This window comes from Loxodonta africana, chromosome X, assembly GCF_030014295.1.
Source record: "Loxodonta africana isolate mLoxAfr1 chromosome X, mLoxAfr1.hap2, whole genome shotgun sequence".
Taxonomy (NCBI): domain Eukaryota; kingdom Metazoa; phylum Chordata; class Mammalia; order Proboscidea; family Elephantidae; genus Loxodonta; species Loxodonta africana.
The window spans coordinates 52,413,151-52,436,127 of NC_087369.1; the positions used below are offsets into that span (position 1 = coordinate 52,413,151).

General features: G+C 38.8%; 1 protein-coding gene across 27 annotated transcripts in view; it reads left to right on the forward strand.

The window, feature by feature from the left end:
* The window catches only part of KDM6A (lysine demethylase 6A), a 288,116-nt gene that overhangs the window by 101,989 nt on the left and 163,150 nt on the right, over window positions 1–22,977 (forward strand). For all 27 annotated transcript variants that reach the window (XM_064278181.1, XM_064278184.1, XM_064278180.1 and 24 more), the window contains one exon: window positions 6,557–6,606. In XM_064278181.1, coding sequence (XP_064134251.1) covers window positions 6,557–6,606 — 50 coding nt within the window. The remainder of the gene's footprint in view (window positions 1–6,556; window positions 6,607–22,977) is intronic.

Below are 22,977 nucleotides of genomic sequence, written 5' to 3' on the forward strand. Positions count from 1 at the left end.
GATGAACAAGGACTTTTTGAGCAAGTAAAGAACCCAGGGATTACAAAGTCAAGATTATATGATTCAGGGTCTAAAGGAAGAACCCAGTTAGACATTTGCTACAGTCATTATGAAAAACAGGTTTAAAGCATTATAAGAATACCCAAACAGATGATTTCCTTCATTCTCTGTTAAAAAGTCTCTGGAAAGATCTGGTTACAGTGGGATTAGGAATTTTTTTCATGGGTAGGTAACTGACTTAAATATTAGAAACAACGACAATAATCTGGATAAAAGGATTTCACTAGAGAGACTCTGGTGATGAGAACTTGTTTGTATAGCCTTTTGAGTTTCAATGATTATGTGGAATAGGAAACACAAAATATGTTAAGCTCTTTCTTAAGATGCCAAGCCTAATAGGAGTAGAGTATAATTCTTGAGAAACTGTGTAGATGAATGGAAAGATAACAGATACTCTTGGAAGAAAGGACTCAATTACAAATCTATGCCTGCAGTTTGGAGCATCTACTTTTGTGACTTTGAATTCGAGGGGTCATATTTATTTCTCAGTTCACCATATCATTCTATGGATGCCACATTTCTCCCAACTGGTAATCACACAGTTTCTCGTACTTTAGTTTCATTTACTGTGGAGGACTTCATATGATCTCTTTAAGGACTCTCCCAAGGTTCTAAAAGGCAATTTTAAAAAGCCATGTAATAAACCCACTCCTCACTTAAACAGACATGGTTAGGTCCCAAAGACCAGGTTGTTAACTCAAAAAACCACTGAGAATTATGGCCCCCCCCAAGTTGGCACATAACCATCACAGCCAGCATTGCTCTCGCCTCACGTCTTGGCGTTCGTTGCTGCCAGATGTACATTGTTAATTGCACAAAATAGTCAGGTAGTAGATTTTTTTATTGTTGTAAATGTGAAATGTTAGATAACAAAATAGTTGATGAGTGAGGAATAGGTGTATATATTATTAATCAGATTATTCAAAACATACCCTTCAAATTTGTTGACATTCCATAATATCATTAAAAGGGCAGTCCAGCCTCCACCAGACCAAGTCCAGCACGACTAGATGGTGCCCAGCTACCACCACCAACTGCTCTGACAAGTCATAGTAGAGGGTCCCAGACAGAACTGGAGAAAAATGTAGAACAAAATTCTAACTCACCGCCCCCCCCCCCCCCAAAAAAAAAAAAGACTAACTGGTCTTACAGAGACTGGAGAAACCCCAGGAGTATGGCCCCGGACACCCTTTTTACTCCGTACTCAAGTCACTCCTGAGGCTCACCTTTCAGCCAAAGATTAGACAGGCGCATAAAACAAAAGGGGCACACCAGCCCAGGGGCAAGGACTAGAAGGTAGGAGGGGCAGGAAAGCTGGTAAAGGGGGACCCAAGACCAAGAAGGGGAGAGTGTTGATATGTCATGGGTTTGGCAACTAGTGTCACAAAACAATACGTGTATTAATTGTTTAATGAGAAACTAGTTTGCTCTGTAAACTTCCATCTAAAGCACAATAAAAAAAAAAAAATAAGGAAACAAATAAAACTGCAAAATGGATAGCCAAAAAATAAAAATAAAAGCTGTCAAAAGGGCAATCCAAGTTTGGTATGGTGACTGCACAAAATTATCAGGGACCTAGGTGTCTATCGATTAGGATGTTTTTAGGTATAACTCATGTCCTTTCATGTGAAAGCTGGACGACGAATAAAAAAGACTGAAGAATTGATGCCTTTGAATTGTGGCGTTGGCGAAGAATATTGAATATACCATGGACTGCCAAAAGAACAAACAAATCTGTCTTGGGAGAAGTACAATCAGAATGCTCCTTAGAAGCAAGGATGGCGAGACTATGTCTCACATACTTTGGACATGCTATCAGGAGGGTCCAGTCAATGAGCTCAGGTATAACAACGATCTTGAGGATGGCACAGGACCGGGCAGTGTTTAGTTCTGTTGTACATAGGGTTGCTATGAGTTGGAACTGACTCGATGGCACCTGACAACAGCAACATGTCCTGTGACTCTAGCTTAAACAGTAGGACTTATTACCTCACATAATTGGAATTTCATATGTGCGTTGTGCTCTAGGCATAGTTCCAGGTTTGGAAGGACCTAGGTACTTTCCCTCTGTTTCCTTGGCTATCTTCTATGGGCTTCATCCTAATAATGTTCCCCTTTTGGTGGCAGTTGGTGCTATACCACTGCTGGATGTTACAATTATTTTCATATCCAGTAAAAGAGGGAGAACTACTCCTTTGACTGCCGTGTATAAATTAGTAGGCCACTTGAACTCATGTGCCCATTCCTGGACTGAAACGATCACTGGGAATGTCGTGAACTGATTTCCTCTTAAATCAATGATCGTGGGGTGAAGGGGTGTGGGGAGGCTGGGATGGGCCTGGCCAGAAATGGATGTCGGAATGTCAGTCATGCTTTTCACTACACAAAGTGATGTTTGACCATCATGTTCCAGCTAGTTTGATTTACTTCATCCTACTTTCCATGGTTGGTATGAGTCAGAATCGACTCGACGGCACTGGGTTTACTTTCCATGGAAGAAGGTAGGTTTGCTTTTCGTTTTAGAAGATCATTCGTTAATGACCTTTATAAGCTAGCTACACTCATGTGTGATGAACTAGAAAGTGAAGAATGGCTTAACACCAGTCCTTTGCCACAAATGGAAAAATTACTCACAGTATAAATGTCCTAACGAGAGAATGGTTGGCATCGTCTTTATGCAAAACTGATGAACATCATGCAGATATAAAAGTTACTTGTTCAGATATGGGATTGATGTTTTTGTATAATGCTTCTCTAATTTGAACATATTCAAAAAGTTCTCTATATGGTATTCGTATATATCTTGGCTGTTTACCAAAAAACAATATGAAAACAGTACAAACGGAATTTTAGAAAATGCTCATTTTCATTTTTGGTTACTGTTCTTTTATTCCATGTTTGATATACAGTCAGGAGATGATGTTTTACTTAACACTTTGTTATAGAAGCAGCTTCGTCAGTGGTAAATGTGAACATGCAACATGTTCCAATGTTTTTTTTTTTTTTTTTTTTTGCTGGTTTCCAGTCCTTAAAAAATGCTTTTCCTCTTAAATTGAGCACTGTACCATTAAAAAAAAAAAAAAACAAAAACCCAGCACCATCGAGTCGGAAATAAGATCTCGAGCTTAATGGGAGTAAAGTATAATTGTTGAGAAAATGTGTAATTGATGTATCATGTATAAGGAAAGTGTCTAAAAATATACGTATGGTTTAAGACCATTAAAATTGACACTCATCTAACTACTATGCCGTTTAAGAAATAGAATGGTACTGGTACTTCCACCTCACACCTGTGTTCTCTGCAATTTCATGTTCTTCCTTTCCTCCATAGGTGTAATCCATGCCTGGCTGTGATGCTCAGTATTCCCTTGCTTTTCTTTTTTTTTCTTCCCCCTCCTCCTCCCCTCCTTTTTCTCTTCTGTTTCTTCCACTCTCACCTTTCCCTTTCTCCTTTTTAAAAACCACTGATGATAAATGTATCCCTCAAAAAGATATTGTTTCATTCTGAAAATCTGAGCAGCAAACACGCATACATCTATGGAAGGAAAGGGCCATATTGCCACTGTTGGAGAGGAGGCTCTCAGGAGAAGTTAAACCAAACAGATTCTGGGTCATAGTCTGACTTCTGATTCCATAAGAGTTCACAAGAGCCCCTTTTGGGGAAGTCAGTGGGCTAGGTCATGTGTGAATCCTGGCAAACGTAATACACAGCAGTAGTTAGGGAATTTGATAGGACTGTAAAATATGGGGCAGTTACTAGAAAATCTGTCAAGAATATGACCAGAGAGAGTGGGCAATTCAGAAGTAGATCAAAGCAGACCACTTCTGTGGGATGATATATGAGGGCCCTCATGTCATCTAGTTTGTAGGAATGTGAAAGGGAAGAGTGGAACTTCGTCAGCACATGGTCAAGAAAAGCCAAGCCAAGATAAGAATCTGTGCCAGACTTATATGCATATACTGTTCTCCAGTTAAGAAGGGGGTACTAGGGCAGTGGGATATTGGGTATTGATAGGCCTCAACAGACTTGGGTCTGGGGCACAATTGCCACCCTGAGAGCTCCCTTTTTTCTCATCTTAGGTATTCCCATGGTCTCTCTTCTTCTCTGTTGGATTTCCTTATTCCTATATGAACCACATCTTCTTTTTTGGTGTATACTCTCCTTTTAGGAAAGTATGTTCTTCAGCACCTTCTTGGGGAAGGATACCTGGGAGATGAATATATTTTGAGACTTTGCATATTTGAAAATACCTTTGTTCTACCTTTGTAACTGTTGCTAGTTCGACTGAACGTATTCTAGGTTGAAAATAATTTTCCTTCAGAATTTTGGAAGCATTGTTTCATTGCGTTATTTCTAGAATTACTCATCTGTTGTGGGTCCTTTCAAACTAGTAACTCATATCCTTCTCATCTGAGAATTTTTCCAGAATTATTTCTTGAACTTTTTCCTTACTTTTGTTCTTACGTTCTTTTTGGATCTCCATTACTGCTATATTAGACCTCCAGGATAGGGTCTCTAATTGTATCCTATTTTCTGTTTCTGTCTTTTCGTTTATTTCTTAAGGGATTTCTTCAATTTCTTATTCTAGCCCTTTTATTGAATTATTCATTTCTCTATTATATTTTGTTCTCTGAATTTTATTTTACTTTGGAGCATCATGTTTGTTTTTTCCTTTTCTTTATGTAGGCAATATTTCCCCTTATTTAAGACTAAGAATAGTAACCATTTCTTGAAGAATTTTTTCTCCCTGTGTAGTCCCCTCTCAACCCCTATTTTAAGTTGCTTTTCTTCTTTTTGTGTTGGTTTCTATCTCCTTGGCTAGGAGCTTTCTTTAGGTCTCAGGTAATTTTTAGCTGTCTGTTCATATTTAAGATAGGAGGAACTGAGAACTGATTGATTTGAAGCATGTGAAGGGAGCTCTTTTAAGTTGATCTGCATGGTATTTTTTTTGAGAATCTTTGTGTCTGTATCTAGTAGGGATGTGTTTGTGTGTGTATGGCAGTGGTATCAGTGAGTGAGTGAAGGAATTTAGTGAGCTAACTGCTTTTCAAGTAGTTGTTACCTTAGTACTCTTATTTTAGCCCCTGTATGTTGAACCAGGAATAAAAAAAAAAAAACATTATTTTATTATATTGAACCGGAAATTAAAAAAGTCCTTCTCCAACTAATCATCAGGAAAATATGGTTCCCCTGTGTTTTCGTCTAGGAGTTTTATGGATTTGTTTTTATATTTAATTCTTTAATCTATTTTTTGAATTGTGTTACTACATGATGTGAGTTAGAAATTTCACTTTTTTGCTTTCATATAAGTACTTGAGTGCTGGTTATTATGTTAATTTCCTGTTAATTGGAAATGCCACCTGTATTCCTGCATACACCAGGGTCTCATTTTGGGCTTTCAGTTTTGTTCTGTTTCTATTTCAATTGTTGTAAATTTTGATAATTTCAGAATATGATAGAACAAGTTTTTTCTCCATTATTTTTTGTTAATTTTTCTCTTTTGTCTGCATTAAATTTATGAAAGCATTTCAAGTAATGTTTGCAATTTGCTTCTTTTGTACAAATGTCTGAAGTTCATAAAATTGTCTCAAGTCCTAAAACCTCCCCAGCATATTAGAATGTATCCAAACTGCTGCCACTTTGCTGTTCTGCTCTTGTTCCCATTTACTGCCTTTGTCTTTAGGATGGTGCTTAGTCCCAGCTGTACTTTTAGGATCACCTAGGAGGTCCTTTAAACATATAAGTGGTTAGCCCATACCCTAAGAGATTCTGATGTAATTGATCTGGATTGGGGTTTGCTCATCAGTTTTTTTAAAAAAGCATTTCTCCACCATTCTAAAATGTGCATATATAGCTTTTAATTACTCCTTTATTCCCACCTCACCTGAATTTTTAGGTTGACAGGAACTATTTTAATGGTTTCCAGATCCTTATGCCTTGAGATGGATTTAGGGGTATGGGATAGATACACTTTATCTTGGCAATGAATTGGATGTAGCCTAAGAGTAAGGTAATGGTGAGTTGGGTTTTTTTTTGTTGTTGGTGGTGGTGGTGCTGGTGCTGGTGGTATGAAAGGAAGTATCATAAAAGAAATAGTTCCTTCTTTGAGATAGGTGAGTTCTTAGTTATTCTAGGAAGTGAGGTCCCCTGTAGAAAAAAACAGTACATCGTATTCTGGAGTAAAAAAAAAAAAAACAGAGAAAAAACTTAATTCTTCATCAGTTTTGGTCTCTGAGGAAGGTTAAATTGATTGATGGGGTAGCCTAGATTTTATATCTGCTCAAGTACAGGACTTAGATTTGACCATGGTTTTATATCACTGAACTTTTATATATTTGACACTATGGTTGACTCTTAGAAGGGAGGCCCCAGATTTTTTAATTGTTTGGTTTTTGGGGAGGTAGGTATGGTGGGAAGTTTGTTATATGTTACTTAAAACTTACTTATTATGAAGTGTTACATTATTGTGACTCATCATTATTTTTTCTCTTTCAGCATTATCTGCATACCAGAGGTACTACAGTTTACAATCTGACTACTGGAAGGTTAGTCCACATTTGCATGCCTATTTGTTTTTTGGTCAGTTTATAGCTGGTTATACTCAAAATGAATTACACCCAGTCCTCACTTACTGACATGGTTAAGTTCCAAAGACCAGGTTGTTATGTGAAAATCAACATTTTGCAAAAATGGAGAAGAACCACATCAGATCACAAAATGGAGGATGAGTACATCATTACATAACGGCCAAGTTAATCATAACATAGCTGTCATATTATTACATAACTTCCAAACCACTGAAAATCATGGCCCAGTCAAGTTGACACATAACTTTAATCATCTCAGCCAGCCTTACTCTGACCTCACACTTTGCAGTTCATTACTGCCATATATACATTGTTAATGTACAAAATAGTCAGAGATTTTTTACTATTGTCGTAAATACAAAATGTTGAATAATGAGAGAGTCGGGAAAAGCTTGGAAAAGGGAAAATGAATGTCATTTTGTTTGTGCTATCTTATGTGAACCACCGTGTATTCGATTAAAAGAATTAGATTGCTTCTGATACTTTCTCTTGGCCACAAGTGATTCTAAACTGTGATAACTTAAAAGCAAGGAAAACCAACTAAACAACAAAGTGATTCCTTGGTTTTCTTAAGTTGGAACCTGGAGGTAAAAGATGTATGGTGGTCAGACTGAAGTGTATCGGGCCAAAAGAGAAGGTGTAATGGGAACGTTATGATGAAATCTTTCCTGGTACAGCCTATCTGTAATTAGAGCTTTGAGGAGAGCTGAAAACCATTTTGTAAGAGATCTACCTAAATGAAGAACTGTGCGTAGCAGTGAATCATCCGCTTTCTTTCCCAGCTTAGTTTCAGCAGTGCATAAAGTTATCCGGGAAGGTTAATCTTTCCATCATATTTACTTTTCAGTATAAGTATATTGACCAGAATGTTTTCTTTATCTGAATTGCTATTTCAGATTTTTTGTGGATTTTTTTTTCATATTGCTACTTTATCTTTCTTCTTGATTTGTAGGAGTTTAAAAAATACGTCTCGATAATTTTTTTCAATGTATTGAAAATATCTTCCCAAGTCAGTAGCTTATCTTTTTTTTTAAAGCTTTATTGAGGTATAATATATGCATTTTTAAGTATGCAGTTAAATGCTTTTTAGTAAAATTTGAGGGTTGTGCAACCATTACCACAGTTTTATCTTAGAACAGTACCCCAAAAGAAACCTTGTGTCCACCCCCAGCCCCTGACAACTACTAATCTACTTCCTTTCTCTATAGATTTACCTTTTCTGGGTATTTCATATAAATGGAGTCATATATTCATGCATTTTATGTTTATGACTGGCTTCTTTCACACACACACGTATCTATTTAATTTTTATTGTGCTTTAAGTGAAAGTTTATGAATCAAATCAGTCTCTCCTACAAAAACTTATATACACCTCAGTGTATGCTCCTAGTTGCTCTCTCCCTAATGAGACAGCACACTCCTCTCTATCCTGTATTTCCGTGTCCATTCAGCCAGCTTCTGTCCCCCTCGGCCTTCACATCTCCCCTCCAGACAGGAGCAGCCCACATACTCTCATTTGTTTATTTGATCCAAGAAGCTCACTCCTCACCAGTATCATTTTCTGCCTTACAGTCCAATCCAATCCCTGTCTGAAGAGTTGGCTTTGGGAATGGTTCCTGTCTTGGGCTAACAGAAGGTCTGGGGACCATGACTTCCGGGGTCCTTCTAGTCTTAGTCAGACCATTAACTCTGGTCTTTTTACAAGAATTTGAGGTCTGCATCCCACTGCTCTCCTGCTCCTTCAGGGATTCTCTTTTGTGTTCCCTGTCATGGCAGTCATTGGTTGTAGCTGGGCGCCCTCTAGTTCTTCTAGTCTCAGGCTGATGTAGTCTCTCATTTATGTGGCCCTTTGTGTCTCTTGGGCTTATAATTACCTTGTGTCTTTCTGTTCTTCATTCTCCTTTGCTCCAGGTGGGTTGAGACCAATTGATGCATCTTAGAAGGCCGTTTGCTAGTGTTTAAGACCCCAGATGCCACTCTCCAAAATGGGATGCAGAATGTTTTCTTAATAGATATTATTATGCAAATTGACCTAGATGTTCCCTAAAACCGTGGTCCCCAAACGTCCACCTCTGCTATGCTGGCCTTTGAAGCGTTCAGTTTATTCAGGAAACTCCTTTGCTTTTGGTTTAGTCCAGTTGTGCTGAGCTCTCCCGTATTGTGCGTTGTCTGTCCCTTCACCGAAAATAGTTCTCGTTTACTAATTAGTGAAAACCCCTCTCTCTTCCTCCCTCCCCACTCTTGTAAACATCAAAGAATATTTTCTATTCTGTTTAAACTCTCTCTCAAGATCTTATAATAGTGGTCTTATACAATATTTGTCTTTTTGCAACTGACTGATTCCAATGAGCATAATGCCTTCCAGATTCCTCCATGTCATGAAATGTTCCACGGATTCATCATTGTTCTTTGTCGGTGTGTAGTATTCCATTGTGTAAATACACAATAATTTATCCATTCATCTGTCGATGGGCACCTTGGTTGCTTCAATCTTTTTGCTGTAGTAAACAGTGCTGTAATGAACAAGGGTGTGCATATATCTGTTCATGTAAAGTCTCTTATTCCTCTAAGATGTATTCCAAGGAGTGGAATTGCTGGATTGTATGGTAGTTCTATTTCTAGCTCTTTAAGGAAGTGCCAAATCGATTTCCAAAGTGGTTGTACCATTTTACATTCCCACCAGCAGTGTATAAGTGTTTGTCTCTCCAACATTTATTATTCTGTTTTTTTTTTTTGGGGGGGAGTAATGCCAGCCTTGTTGGAGTGAGATGGAATCTCATTATACTTTTGATTTGCATTTCTGTAATGTCTGGAAACGCTGGTGGCATAGCACAGTTAAGTGCTACAGCTGCAAACCAAAAGAGCAGCAGTTCAGATCCGCCAGGCGCTCCTTGGAAACTCTACGGGGCAGTTCTACCCTGTCCTATAGGGTCACTATGAGTCGGAATTGACTCGATGGCAGTGGGCTTGGTTTTTTTTTTTTTTCTTTTAAATAATTTTTATTCTGCTTTAAGTGAAAGTTTACAAATCAAGTCAGTCTGTCACATATAAGCTTATATACACCTTACTCCATACTCCCACTTACTCTCTCCCTAATGAGTCAGCCCTTCCAGTCTCTTCTTTCGTGACCGTTTTGCCAGTTTCTAGCCCTCTCTACCCTCCCATCTCCCCTCCAGACAGGAGATGCCAACACAGTCTGAAGTGTCCACCTGATACAAGTAGCTCACTCTTCACCAGCATCTCTCTCCAACCCATTGTCCAGTCCCTTCCATGTCTGATGAGTAGTCTTCTGGAATGGTTCCTGTCCTGGGCCAACAGAAGGTTTGGGAACCATGACCGCCGAGTTTTTTCCAGTCTCAGACCATTAAGTCTGGTCTTTTTATGAGAATTTGTGGTCTGCATCCCACTGTTCTCCTGCTCCCTCAGGGTTTCTCTGTTGTGCTCCCTGTCAGGGCAGTCATCGGTTGTGGCCGGGCACCATCTAGTTCTTCTGGTCTCAGGATGATGTAAGTCTCTAGTTCATGTGGTTATTTCTGTCTCTTGGGCTCGTAGTTATCGTGTGACCTTGGTGTTCTTCATTCTCCTTTGCTCCAGGTGGGTTGAGACCAATTGATGCATCCTAGATGGCCGCTTGTTAGTGTTTAAGACCCCAGGCGCCACACTTCAAAGTGGGATGCAGAATGTTTTCATAATAGAGTTTATTTTGCCAATTGACTTAGAAGTCCACTTAAGCCATAGTCCCCAAACCCCCACCCTTGCTCCGCTGCCCTTCAAAGCATTCCATTTATCCTGGAAACTTCTTTGCTCTTGGTCCAGTCCAGTTGAGCTGACCTTCCCTGTATTGAGTCCTTCCATTCACCTAAAGTAGTTCTTATCTATTAACTAATCAGTAAGTAACCCTCTCCCACCCTCCCTCCCTCCCCCCCTCGTAACCACAAAAGAATGTGTTCTTCTCAGTTTATCCTATTTCTCAAGATCTTATAATAGTGGTCTTATACAATATTTGTTCTTTTGCTTCTGACTAATTTCACTCAGCATAATGCCTTCCGGGTTCCTCCATGTTATGAAATGTTTCACAGATTCGTCACTGTTCTTTTTCGATGCGTAGCATTCCATTGTGTGAATATACCACAATTTATTTAACCCTTCATCCGTTGATGGACACCTTGGTTGCTTCCATGTTTTTGCTATTGTAAACAGTGCTGCAATAAACATGGGTGTGCATATATCTGTTCGTGTGAAGCTCTTATTTCTCTAGGGTATATTCCGAGGAGTGGGATTTCTGGGTTGTATGGTAGTTCTATTTCTAACTTTTTAAGAAAACGCCAGATAGATTTCCAAAGTGGTTGTACCATTTGACATTCCCACCAGCACTGTATAAGAGTACCAGTCTCTCTGCAGCCTCTCGAACATTTATTATTTTGTGTTTTTTGGATTCATGCCAGCCTTGTTGGAGTGAGATGGAATCTCATCGTAGTTTTAATTTGCATTTCACTAATGGCTAATGATCGAGAGCATTTTCTCATGTGTCTGTTAGCCCCCTGAATATCTTCTTTAGTGAAGTGTGTGTTTATATCCTTTGTCCACTTTTTGATTGGGTTGTTTGTCTTTTTGTGGTTGAGTTTTAACAGAATCATATAGATTTTAAAGACAGGTGCTGGTCGGAGATGTCATAGGTGAAATTTTTTTCCCAGTCTGTGGGTGGTCTTTTTACTCTTTTGGTGAAGTCTTTAGATGAGCATAGGTGTTTGATTTTTAGGAGCTCCCAGTTATCTGGTTTCTCTTCGTCATTTTTGGTAATGTTTTGTATTCTGTTTATGCCTTGTATTAGGGCTCCTAACGTTGTCCCTATTTTTTCTTCCATGATCTTTATCGTTTTAGTCTTTATGTTTAGGTCTTTAATCCACTTGGAGTTAGTTTTTGTGCATGGTATGAGGTATGGGTCTTGTTTCATTGTTTTGCAAATGGATATCCAGTTATGCCAGCACCATTTGTTTAAAAGACTGTCTTTTCCCCAATTAACTGACACTGGGCCTTGTCAAATATCAGCTGCTCATATGTGGATGGATTTATGTCTGGATTCTCAATTCTGTTCCATTGGCCCATGTGCCTGTCGTTGTACCAGTACCAGGCTGTTTTGATTGCTGTGGCAGTGTAATATGTTCTAAGACGAGGTAGTGTGAGGCTTCCCACTTTGTTCTTCTTTTTCAGTAATGCTTTACTTATCCGGGGCCTCTTTCCCTTCCACATGAAGTTGGTGAATTGTTTCTCCATCCCATTAAAAAATGTCACTGGTATATGGATCGGGATTACATCGTGTCTATAGATCACTTTGGGCAGGATAGACATTTTTACAATGTTGAGTCTTCCTGTCCACGAGCAAGGTATGTTTTTCCACTTATGTAGGTCTGTTTTGGTTTCTTGCAGTAGCATCTTATACTTTTCTTTGTATAGGTCTTTTACGTCTTTGGTAGGATTTATTCCTAAGTATTTTATCTTCTTAGGGGCTATTGTAAATGGTATTGATTTGATGATTTCCTCTTTGATGTTCTTTTTGTTGGTGTAGAGGAATCCAACTGATTTGTGTATGTTTATCTTGTATCCTGATACTCTGCTAAACTGTTCTGTTAGTTGCAGTAGTTTTCTTGAGAATTCTTTAGGTTTTTCTGTGTATAAGATCATGACATCTGCAAACAGGTACTTTTACTACTACTTTACAAACTGGATGCCCTTTATTTATCTAGCCTAATAGCTCTGGCTAGGACCTCCAGCACAATGTTGAATAAGAGCAGTGATAAAGGGCATACTTGTCTGGTTCCTGTTCTCAAGGGGAATGCTTTCAGGCTCTCTCCATTTAGGATGATGTTGGCTGTTGGCTTTGTATAAACGCCCTTCATAATGTTTAGGAATTTTCCCTCTCTTTCTATTTTGCCGAGAGTTTTTATAATGAATGGGTGTTGGACTTTGTCAAATGCCTTTTCTGCATCAATTGATAAGATCGTGTGGTTCTTGTCTTTTGTTTTATTTATGTGATGGATTACATTGATTTTCTAATGTTGAACCATCCCTGTATACCTGGTATGAGTCCCACTTCGTCCTGGTGAATTATTTCTTTGATATGTTGTTGAATTCTATTGGCTAGAATTTTGTTGAGGATTTTTGCGTCTAAGTTCATGAGGGCTATTGGTCTGTAATTTCCTTTTTTTTTGTGTGGAGTCTTTACCTGGTTTTGGTATCAGGGATAAGCTGGCTTTGTAGAATGAGTTTGGGAGTATTCCATCCTTTTCTATGCTCTGAAGTACCTTTAGTAGTAGTAGTGTTAACTCTTCTCTGAAAGTTTTGTTTGAATTCTCCAGTGAAGCCCTCAGGGCCAGGGCTGTTCTTTGTTGGGAGTTTTTAAATTACTTTTTCAATGTGTTCTTTTGTTTATGGGTTTATTTAGTTGTTCTGCCTCTGTCTGTGTTAGTTTAGTAGGTAGTATGTTTCTTGAAATTTGTCTATTTCCTCTAGATTTTCAAATTTGTTAGAGTACTACTTTTCATGGTACCCTGTTATGATTTTTTTAGTTTCAGCTGGGTCTGTTGTGATATCATTTGGATTATTTGCTTCATCTCCTCTTTTTCTTTTGTCAGTCTGGCCAATGGTTTATCGATTTTGTTAATCTTTTCACAGAACCAGCTTTTGGTCTTGTTCTCTTTTCAGTTGTTTTTCTGTTTCATTTAGTTTTGCTCTAGTTTTTGTTATTTGTTTTCTTCTGGTTCTTGAAGATTTCTTTTGTTGCTGTCTTTGTATTTGTTCAAGATGTAGGGATAATTCTTTGATTTTGGCCCTTTCTTATTTCTGTATGTGTGCATTTATGGATATAAATTGACCTCTGAGCAGTGCTTTAGCTCTGTCCCAAAGGTTCTGATAGGGAGTGTTGTCATTGGATTCTATGAATTTCTTTATTCTGTCCTTAATTTGTTCTATTATCCAGTCGTTTTTGAGCAAAGTGTTGTTCAGTTTCTGTTTTTTGATTTCTTCCCTGAATTTTCTGTTACTGACTTAGGTTTATGGCTCTATGGTAAGAGAAGATGCTTTGTAATATTTTGACGTTTTGGACTCTGTTAAGGCTTGGTTTGTGGCCTAATATATGGTCTATTCCAGAGAATGTTCTATATGCATTGGAAAAGAAAGTATACTTGGATGCTGTTGGCTGGAGTGTTCTGTATATATCTGTGAGGTCAAGTTGGTTAATTGTGGCATTTAGCTTTTCCATGTCTTTATCGAGCTTCTTTCTGGATGTTCTGTCCTTCATTGAAAATGGTGTGTTGAAGTCTCTTACTGTTATTGTGGAGCTGTCTATCTCACTTTTTAGTGCTGTTAGAATTTGTTTTAGGTATCTTGAAGCCCTGTCATTGGGTGCATAAATATTTAATATGGTTATATCCTCCTGGTATATTGTCCCTTTCATCATTATATAGTGTCCTTCCTTATCTTTTGTGGTGTATTTAAGTTTGAAGTCTGTTTTGTCAGAAATTAGTATTTCCACTCCTGCTCTTTTTTGATTGTTGTTTCTGTGATTTATTTTTTTTCATCTTTTTGAGGTTTAATTTGTGTCTTTAAGGTGTGTCTCTTGTAGGCAGCAGATAGACAGATTGTGTTTTTTTTATCCATTCTGTAACTGTCTGTCTCTTTATTGGTGCATTTAGTCTGTTTACGTTGAGCATGATTATAGATGAGTTTAGCGTTATCATTTTGATGTCTTTTTTTTGTGTTGACAGTTTTATTTTTCCACTCATTTTTATGTGCTGAAGAGTTTGTAAATTGACTTTCCGATTTTCATTGAAGTTGAATTTGTTTTTGCTGAGTTTTTTTTTATTTTGATATATAAGGTTATTAGTCTTTTTTGTGGTTACCTTAATTTTTTTTTTTTAATATTTACCCGTTTTTCTAAGTTTAAGTCCAACTTGTATCACCCTCTATCACCTTGATTTCCTCTCCATATGGAGATCTATGTCTACTTTATTTAGTCCCTCTTTACTGAGTTAATGTCATTTTTTTACATAATGATGTCACTAATTCCCTGTTTTGAGCATTTTTTTTTTTTTTTAATCTTGATTTATTTTTGTGGTTTCCCTGTCTGGTTCGATATCTCATTGCTCTGTTCTATGTTCTAGTTTTGGGTTGATATCTGATATTATTGATTTTCTAACCAGAGAATTTCCTTTAATATTTCTTGTCGTTTTCTGTTGGTTTTTCCAAATCCTCTAAGCTTCTGTTTATCTCAAAATGTCTTTATTTTGCCTTCATATTTGACAGACAGGTTTGCTGGGTATATGATTCTTGGCTAGCAGTTTTTCTCCTTCAATGCTTTATATATGTCATCCCATTACCTTCTTGCCTGCATGGTTTCTGCCGAGTAGTCCGAACTTAATTCTTATTGGATCGCCTTTTTAGGTGACTTTTCGCTTACCCTTAGCCGCTCTTAAAATTTTTTCTTTTTCTTTGGTTTTGGGAAGTTTGATTATAATATGCCTTGATGACTTTGTTTTTGGATGTACCTTGTATGGGGTTTGATGAGCATCTTGGATAGATATTGTCTCATCTTTCACAATGTCAGGGAAGTTTTCTGCCAACAAATCTTCAACAATTTTCTCTGCATTTTCTGTTATCCCTCCCTGTCCGGTATTCCAGTCAGTTGCAGGTTATTCTTACTGATAGAGTCCCACATGATTCTTAGGGTTTGGTCATTTTTTAAATTCTTTTATCTGTTTTTTCTTGGAATGAATTGTTGCCAAGTGTATTATTTTCCATCTCACTAATTCTGCCTTCCACTTCCTTAATTCTGCTCCGCTGACTTTCTGTTGAATTGTCTAATGTTGTAATTTTTTTATCCATATTTTCTTTCTTTGTTAAAATAATTTTCATTGTGCTTTAAGTGAAAGTTTACAAATCAATCCAGTCTCTCACACAAAAACGCATATACACCTTGCTACACACTCCCAATTACTCTCCCCCTAATGAGACAGCCTGCTCTCTCCCTCCACTCTCTCTTTTCGTGTCCTTTTCGCCAGCCTCTAACCCCCTCCACCCTCTCATCTCCCCTCCAGGCAGGGGATGCCAACCTAGTCTCAAGTGTCCACCTGATCCAAGAAGCTCACTCCTCACCAGCATTCCTCTCCAACCCATTGTCCAGTCCAATCCATGTCTGAAGAGTTGGCTTCGGGTATGGTTCCTGTCCTGGGCCAACAGAAAGTCTGGGGTCCATGACCATTTGGGTCCTTCCAGTCTCAGGCAGACCATTAAGTCTGGTCTTAGGAGAATTAGGGGTCTGCATCCCACTGCTTTCCTGCTCCCTCGGGTTCTCTGTTGTGTTCCCTGTCAGGGGATTCATCGGTTGTAGCTGGGCACCATGTAGTTCTTCTGGTCTCAGGATGATGTAGTTGCTGGTTTATGTGGCGAATTATGTAATGATTAGTTAATAATAAGTTAATCATTTGTATTTTTGATTGTTCTCGCTCTGTGGATTCTTGCAGCTTATTAAATTTTTATTATGTTCTTGAATAATCTTTTTAATTTCTTCATCCACTTTATCTGTGTGTTCCTTGGCCTCTTCTGTGTTTTGTCTGATCTTGTTCCTGATGTCTTGAAGAGTTCTGTGTACTAATCTTTTGTACCCTACATCTGGTCATTCCAGGAATACATGTTTGTCCGGGACAGTCCTTGTTTTTCTGTTTTGGGAGTTTGTTGAAGCAATCATGACCTGCTCTTTATGTGCTTTGCTTTAGAGTTTTGTCTCCTAACTATGAATAAGTTATTGCATTCATTTATTTTATGTTTCCTCACTGTGTCCTAGTTTCTTGCTTTGTTTTGTTTTGATATACCAGATAGGCTACTAAAGTGAGCTCACTTGATGATTGGAGCCTTTGAAACACTAATACCCTGTTACGAGATGGCTAGAGCGGTTACCAGGTATATGAGCCTAAGAGTCCATTCACTATTCTTGTAGATTCAGCTCAGGTGTCCTGAGAGTTGGTCACCTAGTGTGTGGATTAGGCTCTCATCGGCTGTCTTACAGGAGTAGTGGTGATGGGTGTATGCACTGGTTTCTGGTAATGGTAGGGGGCCACATTCTGAGGAAGGCAGGGGGATGACAACCTTTCCCCAAGTGTCTGTGAGGAAGACACGTCCCTGTTCTCTAGAGCACTCTGGTGGGTGGGCTCTGCAGCTGTACCATAGGCATCTAGTGCTTTTACGTGTAAGGGCTGGTAGGCACCACTTATCCTTGGAGCCCTTTCATGGGTGGCTAGGTAGCATGGTTGGAACCTCCAGTCCTCAGGCTCCTGCTGTGGGTAGGTGAAGGCCCTGTTTACAAGGAAGAGCGGTATCAAACATTCAATCCTGTCTTTTCTCCACACTTTCAATATAGTAACAGTGAGGCCTCAAACAGATTCGCCCTTACAATATAACAGATCCTGTCTGGTGTAGTGGAACCACCTGGATTCATGCAGGTGTGAAAGACAAATTCTGTGGATCACTTGTGCCTGGACTAGAGCTGCTTCTGCTCTGAGTTTCCAGATTATGGGGGTCGGCAGAGTATTTTTCCCCATTGGTTAATTGGTTATTTCTCCAAGGCTAGGAGAATGGTTCAGGGATCACAGAAGGACCTATCTCAGGCCCAGGGAAATCAATTTTTAACGAAGGTGGCTGGGACAGAGGGAGGATGTATCAAAAAGATAGGAGAGTTCTTTGAAAAGGAGGAATTATTAGGTCAGCACAATAAATTAGACAAAATCACTTTCAAAATGACTTTTCTTGTGCTGAGAGTGCTGTTTCGTCTCAGATTCCAGAGCCATGTGTAGCCTGTGTGTGCTGGCTGGGTCCCTGCTGAAATCGCCCCAGGGGTTAGGGCTGCGTCACGCGTGCTTGTCTTCTTTTGCTGAAGCTACTGAGTCCTAAATGCCACTGCCCGCCCCACTGCAGAGACTCCACAGTTTCAGGGGTGTACCACTTTGCCTTCTTCCGCTAAAGTGGCTGTGTCCCCAAAAACTGCCATCAGACCCGCTGCCGTTGCACCAAGGAATCGGGGCTGAGGCGCTGCCATGGGCACAGCAACTTCTCGCTGCTTCTGCACCGTCTCTCCCTCCCGTGTCACTCAGTCTGATTTCTTAACTTTGCCTTTGATGGTCAGGGTTCCCAGCTTGTCATGTATATAATCTATTCATTTGTTTTTCAGGGTCTTTGTTGTAAGAGGGATCACCAGAAGCGCCTGACTACTCCGCCATCTTATATTTTTAAGGTTTATCCATGTTGTAGTACATGGATTAGTCTTTTTTAGTACGTAATAATACTCCATTGTGTGGATATACCGTGCTCTTATTTCTCCGTGGGCATTTGGGTTGTTCCTACTTTTTGGTAGTTTTGAATAATGCTGCTGTGAACTTCCATGTAAAAGTTTTTGTGTGGAAATGTTTTCTTTCTCTTGGGTAGATACCTAGGAGTGGAATTGGTGGGTCATAGGGTAAGTTTTTGTTTAACATTTTGAAAAAGTGCCGAAAGTGTTTTCCAGAGTGACTGTACCATTTCCCATTCCCACCAGCAATGTATGAGGGTTGCAGTTTCACCACATCTTCGTCAGCACTTGTAACTGTCTGCTTTTTGAGCGTAGCCATTTTAGTGAGTGTGATGTAGCATCTTATGATAGTTTTGATTTACATTTTCCTAATGACTAATGAAGGATCCCTGGTGGCTCAGTGGTTAAAGTGCTTGGGTGCTAACTGAATATTTGGCAGTTTGAACCCACCAGATTGTCTGCAGGAGAAAGATGTGGTAGTTTGCTTCCATATAGATTTGTTGTTGTTAGGTGCTGTTGAGTCGATTCCGACTCATAGCGACCCTGTGCACGACAGAAAGAAACACTGCCCAGTCCTGTGCCATCCTCACAATCGTTATGCCTTAGCTCATTGTTGCAGCCACTGTGTCAAACGACCTCGTTGAGGGTCTTCCCCTTTTCCACTGACCCTGTACTTTGCTAAGCATGATGTCTTTCTCCAGGGAATTATCCCTCCTGACAGCATGTCCAAAGTTTGTAAGATGTAGTCTCGCCATCCTTGCTTCTAAGGAGCATTCTGGTTGTACCTCTTCTAAGACAGATTTGTTCGTTCTTTTGGCAGTCCATGGTATATTCGATATTCTTTGTCAGCACCACAATTCAAAGATGTCAGTTCTTCGGTCTTCCTTATTTAACGTCCAGCTCTCACATGCATGTGATGTGATTGAAAATGCCATGGTTTGGGTCAGGCACACCTTAGTCTTCAAGGTGACATCTTTGCTTTTCAGTGCTTTAAAGAGGTTTTTTACAGCAGATTTATCCAGTGCAGTGCGTCTTTTGATTTCTTGACTGCTGCTTCCACGGGTGTTGATAGTGGATCCAAGTAAAATGAAATCCTTGACAGCTTCAGTCTTTTCTCTGTTTATCGTGATGTTTCTCATTGGTCCAGTTGTGAGATTTTTTGTTTTCTTTATGTTGAGGTGCAATCCATACTGAAGGTTGTGGTCTTTGATCTTCATTAGTAAGTGCTTCTAGTCCTTTTCACTTACAGCAAGTAAGGTTGTATCATCAGCATAAAGCAGGTTAATGGGTCTTCCTCCAATCCTGATGTCCTGTTCTTCATATAGTCCAGCTTCTCTTGTTATTTGCTCAGTATACAGAATAGATTTGATGCATTGAACACTAGTTACCAAAGACCAGACAAGTTGTGGAATGACATCAAGGACATCATACATGAAGAAAGCAGGAGGTCGTTGAAAAGACAGGAAAGAAAGAAAAGACCAAGATGGATGTCAGAGGCGACTCTGAAACTTACTCATGAACGTTGAGCCTTTAAAGCAAAAGGAAGAATCGATGAAGTAAAGGATCTGAACAGAAGATTTCAAAGGGCCTCTAGGGAAGACAGAATAAAGTAGTACAATGACATGTGCAAAGAGCTGGAGATGGAAAACCAGAAGGCAAGAACACGCTTGGCATTTCTCCAGGTGAAAGACTTGATGAAAAAATTTAAGCCTCAAGTTGTAATAGTGAAGGATTCTATGAGGAAAATATTAAACGACGCAGGAAGCATCAAAAGAAGATGGAAGGAATACACAGAGTCATTATACCAAAAAGAATTAGTCGATATTCAACCATTTCAAGAGGTAGCATATGATCAGGAACCGGTGCTACTGAGGGAAGAAGTCCAAGCTTCTCTGAAGGCATTGGCAGAAAAGAAGGCTTGAGGAATTGGTGGAATATTAATTGAGATGTTTCAGGAAACGAATGCAGCACTCTGTCTATGCCAAGGCGTTCACTGGTCTGTGCCAAGAAATGGGGAAGATAGCTTCCTGGCCAACTGACTGTAAGAGGATCCGTATTTATGCCTGTTGCCAAGAAAGGTGAGCCAACTGAATCCAGAAATTATAGAACAGTATCATTAATATTACATGCAAGCAAGATTTTGCTGGAGATAATTGCAAAACAGCTGCAGCAGTATATCGACAGGGAACTGACAGAAATTCAGGCAGGTTTCAGAAGAGGACGTGGCACCAGAGATATCATTGCTGATGTCAGATGGATTGTGGTTGAAAGCAGGGAATACCAGAAGGACGTTTACCTGTGTTTTCTTGACTGTGCAAAGTCATTTGACTATGTGGATCATAACAAACTATGGATAACATTGTGAAGAATGGGAATTCCAGAACACTTAATTGTGCTCATGAAGAACCTTTACATAGATCAAGAGGGAGTTGTTCGGGTAGAATAAGGGGATACTGATTGATTTAAAGTCAGGAAAGGTGTGTGTCAGGGTTGTATCCTTTCACCATACATATTTTTTATTCAGTTTGTATCCATATAGATTTACAGCTTTGGAAACCCTGTGGGGTAGTTCTCCCCTGTCCTATAGGGTCGCTATGAGTCAGAATTGACTTGAAGGCAGTGGGTTTGGTTTGGTTTAATGAATAATAAAATGTCCCGGGGTGGCGTAAATGGCTTGCGCTCAAGTACTAACCTAAACATTGGTGGTTCATATCCACCTAGTGGTACTGCAGAAGAAAGGCCTGACGGTCTGATTATGTAAAGATTAGAGCCAAGAAAATCCTATAGAGCTGGTCTACTGTGTAACAGATGGTTTTGCAGTGAATTGGAATGGATTCGATGGAAACAAGTTTTTTTTTTTTTCCCAATCACTAACGATGTTGAGCATCTTTTTTGAATGTCTTAGTTATTTGTATGTCTTCTTAGGTACAGTGGCTATTCAAACCTTTCATCCATTTTTAATTTGCATTTTAAAATTAAAGTTATCGAGTTGTAAGAGTTCCTTATATATTTTTAATACAATCCCTTATCAACTATATAATTTGCAAATATTTTCTCATCGTGTTTGGCTTGTCTTTTCACTTTCTTTAATGGTGTGTTTTGAAGTATGAAATTCTGAATATCGTTGAAGTCCAATTATCAATTTATTCTTTTATTTTTGTCATTTTGGTGTTGTATGTACAAAATCTTTGCCTTACCCAAGGTTAACAAAGACTTACTATATAGTTTATTCAATCATTTTCTTCTGTGTTGTGCTTTTACAGATACTGCTGCAGTCAACAGACTAGTAAAAGTGTCTTTTAATATTACCGTTAATGATTCTTTGTTAAAGGTTCCTAGAAGTTTGATTGCTAGACCAAAGGGTAGGTGCTAAATGTCACTCCTTTGCAACTGAACTATTTTGCATTCCTTTCAATAATACACGTGAGTGCTTGTTTCTTCTTGGTCTTTTCAAGAAAGTATATGTAAGGAGGATTTTACCAACCTTTTAGATGAGAAATGGTGTGTCATTGTAGTTTTAATACATTTTCTTAATTGTTCTTAAGCTTGAGGTGTTTGTGGGAGGGCATTTAAAGACCTTTTGCATCTCTTTCTCTGAAATATTTTGTGCACATCTCTTGCCGTTTCCTATTGCACTTGTTTTTGTTTTTCTCTTTAATATAGTCACACTTCATGTATTAGGTATATTTGTCTTTTATTTGTGATATAAGTTGGGCAGATGTTATCATCCGGTTTGTCACTTGTTGTTTTACTTTGCTTTTGTGTGTTTGGTTGGTTGTTTTTGCCCATGGAAAAGCTTCCTTAGCTTTTGTTTTTATTTGTATGCAGTCAAATCTATCAGTCTTTTCCTGTATTGCATCTGTATTTTAAATCATGGGACAGTTTTTTCATCACTCCCAGGTGTTAGGGAAGTTCACCCATATTTTCTTCTAGCGCTTGATGGTTTTATTTTTTACATTTAGATCTGAGATCCATTTGGGATTTTTCTTTGATCTATACTGTGAAGAATATCTAATTTCATGTTTTTCCATATGGTTAATTATCTCAGCACATTTTTTAAAAATTCACATTTTCTTCCACTGATTTGAGGTGTTACTTTAACTGTATACTAAGTAATCATGTGCAAATTTCTCTTAAGCATTCTCTGGCCTGTTTCATTAGTCTATTCATGAATTACTACCACATTGTTTTACTTGTAGAAAGAGCCCTGGTGGCACAGTGGTTGAGTGCTTGGCTGCTAACCGATAGGTCAGAGATTCAAACCCAGCAGCCACTCTGAGGGACAAAGATGCAGCAGTCTGCTCCCATAAGGTTTACAGCCTGCAAAAACTCTACTGGGCAGTTCTGCTCTGTTCTACAGGGTTGCTATGAGTAGGAATCGTCTTGATGGCAGTGGTTTTGAGTTACTTATACAAGTTTGGATTATTTATAGAAGTTTTATACTATGTTTTAATATATGGTAGGGCTAAAGCATTCTTACTACGATGGTCTTGTTTTTAGGATTTTCCTGGCTCTTCTTCATTGCATGGTTTTCCAAACAAACTTTATACTTAACTGTCTAGATCCACAAAAATATGTGATGTTTTATATATTTTTATTAGCTTTTTGAAGTATAATTTACATTATTTGAAGTGTACAGTTTACTGAGTTTTCGTGGTTGTATAGAATTGTGTGGTTGTACCACACTCAAGACATAGAACTCTTTTATCAAAAGTGTTCCCTTTTGCCCCTTTCTAGATGATTCCCACTTCTAACCTCTGGTCCCAGACAATAATTTACCCTCTGTTTTGTTTGTTTTCTTTTAAATTGTAGTTTAGATGAAGGTTTACAGAACAAACTAGCTTCTCATTAAACAGTACACATATTGTTTGATGACATTAACAACCCCACGGCATGTCAACACTCTCCCTTCTTGGCCTTGGGTTCCCTATTACCGGTTTTCCTGTCCCCTCCTGCCTTCTAGCTGTTGTGCCCTTTAAGTCTCGTTTTGTTTT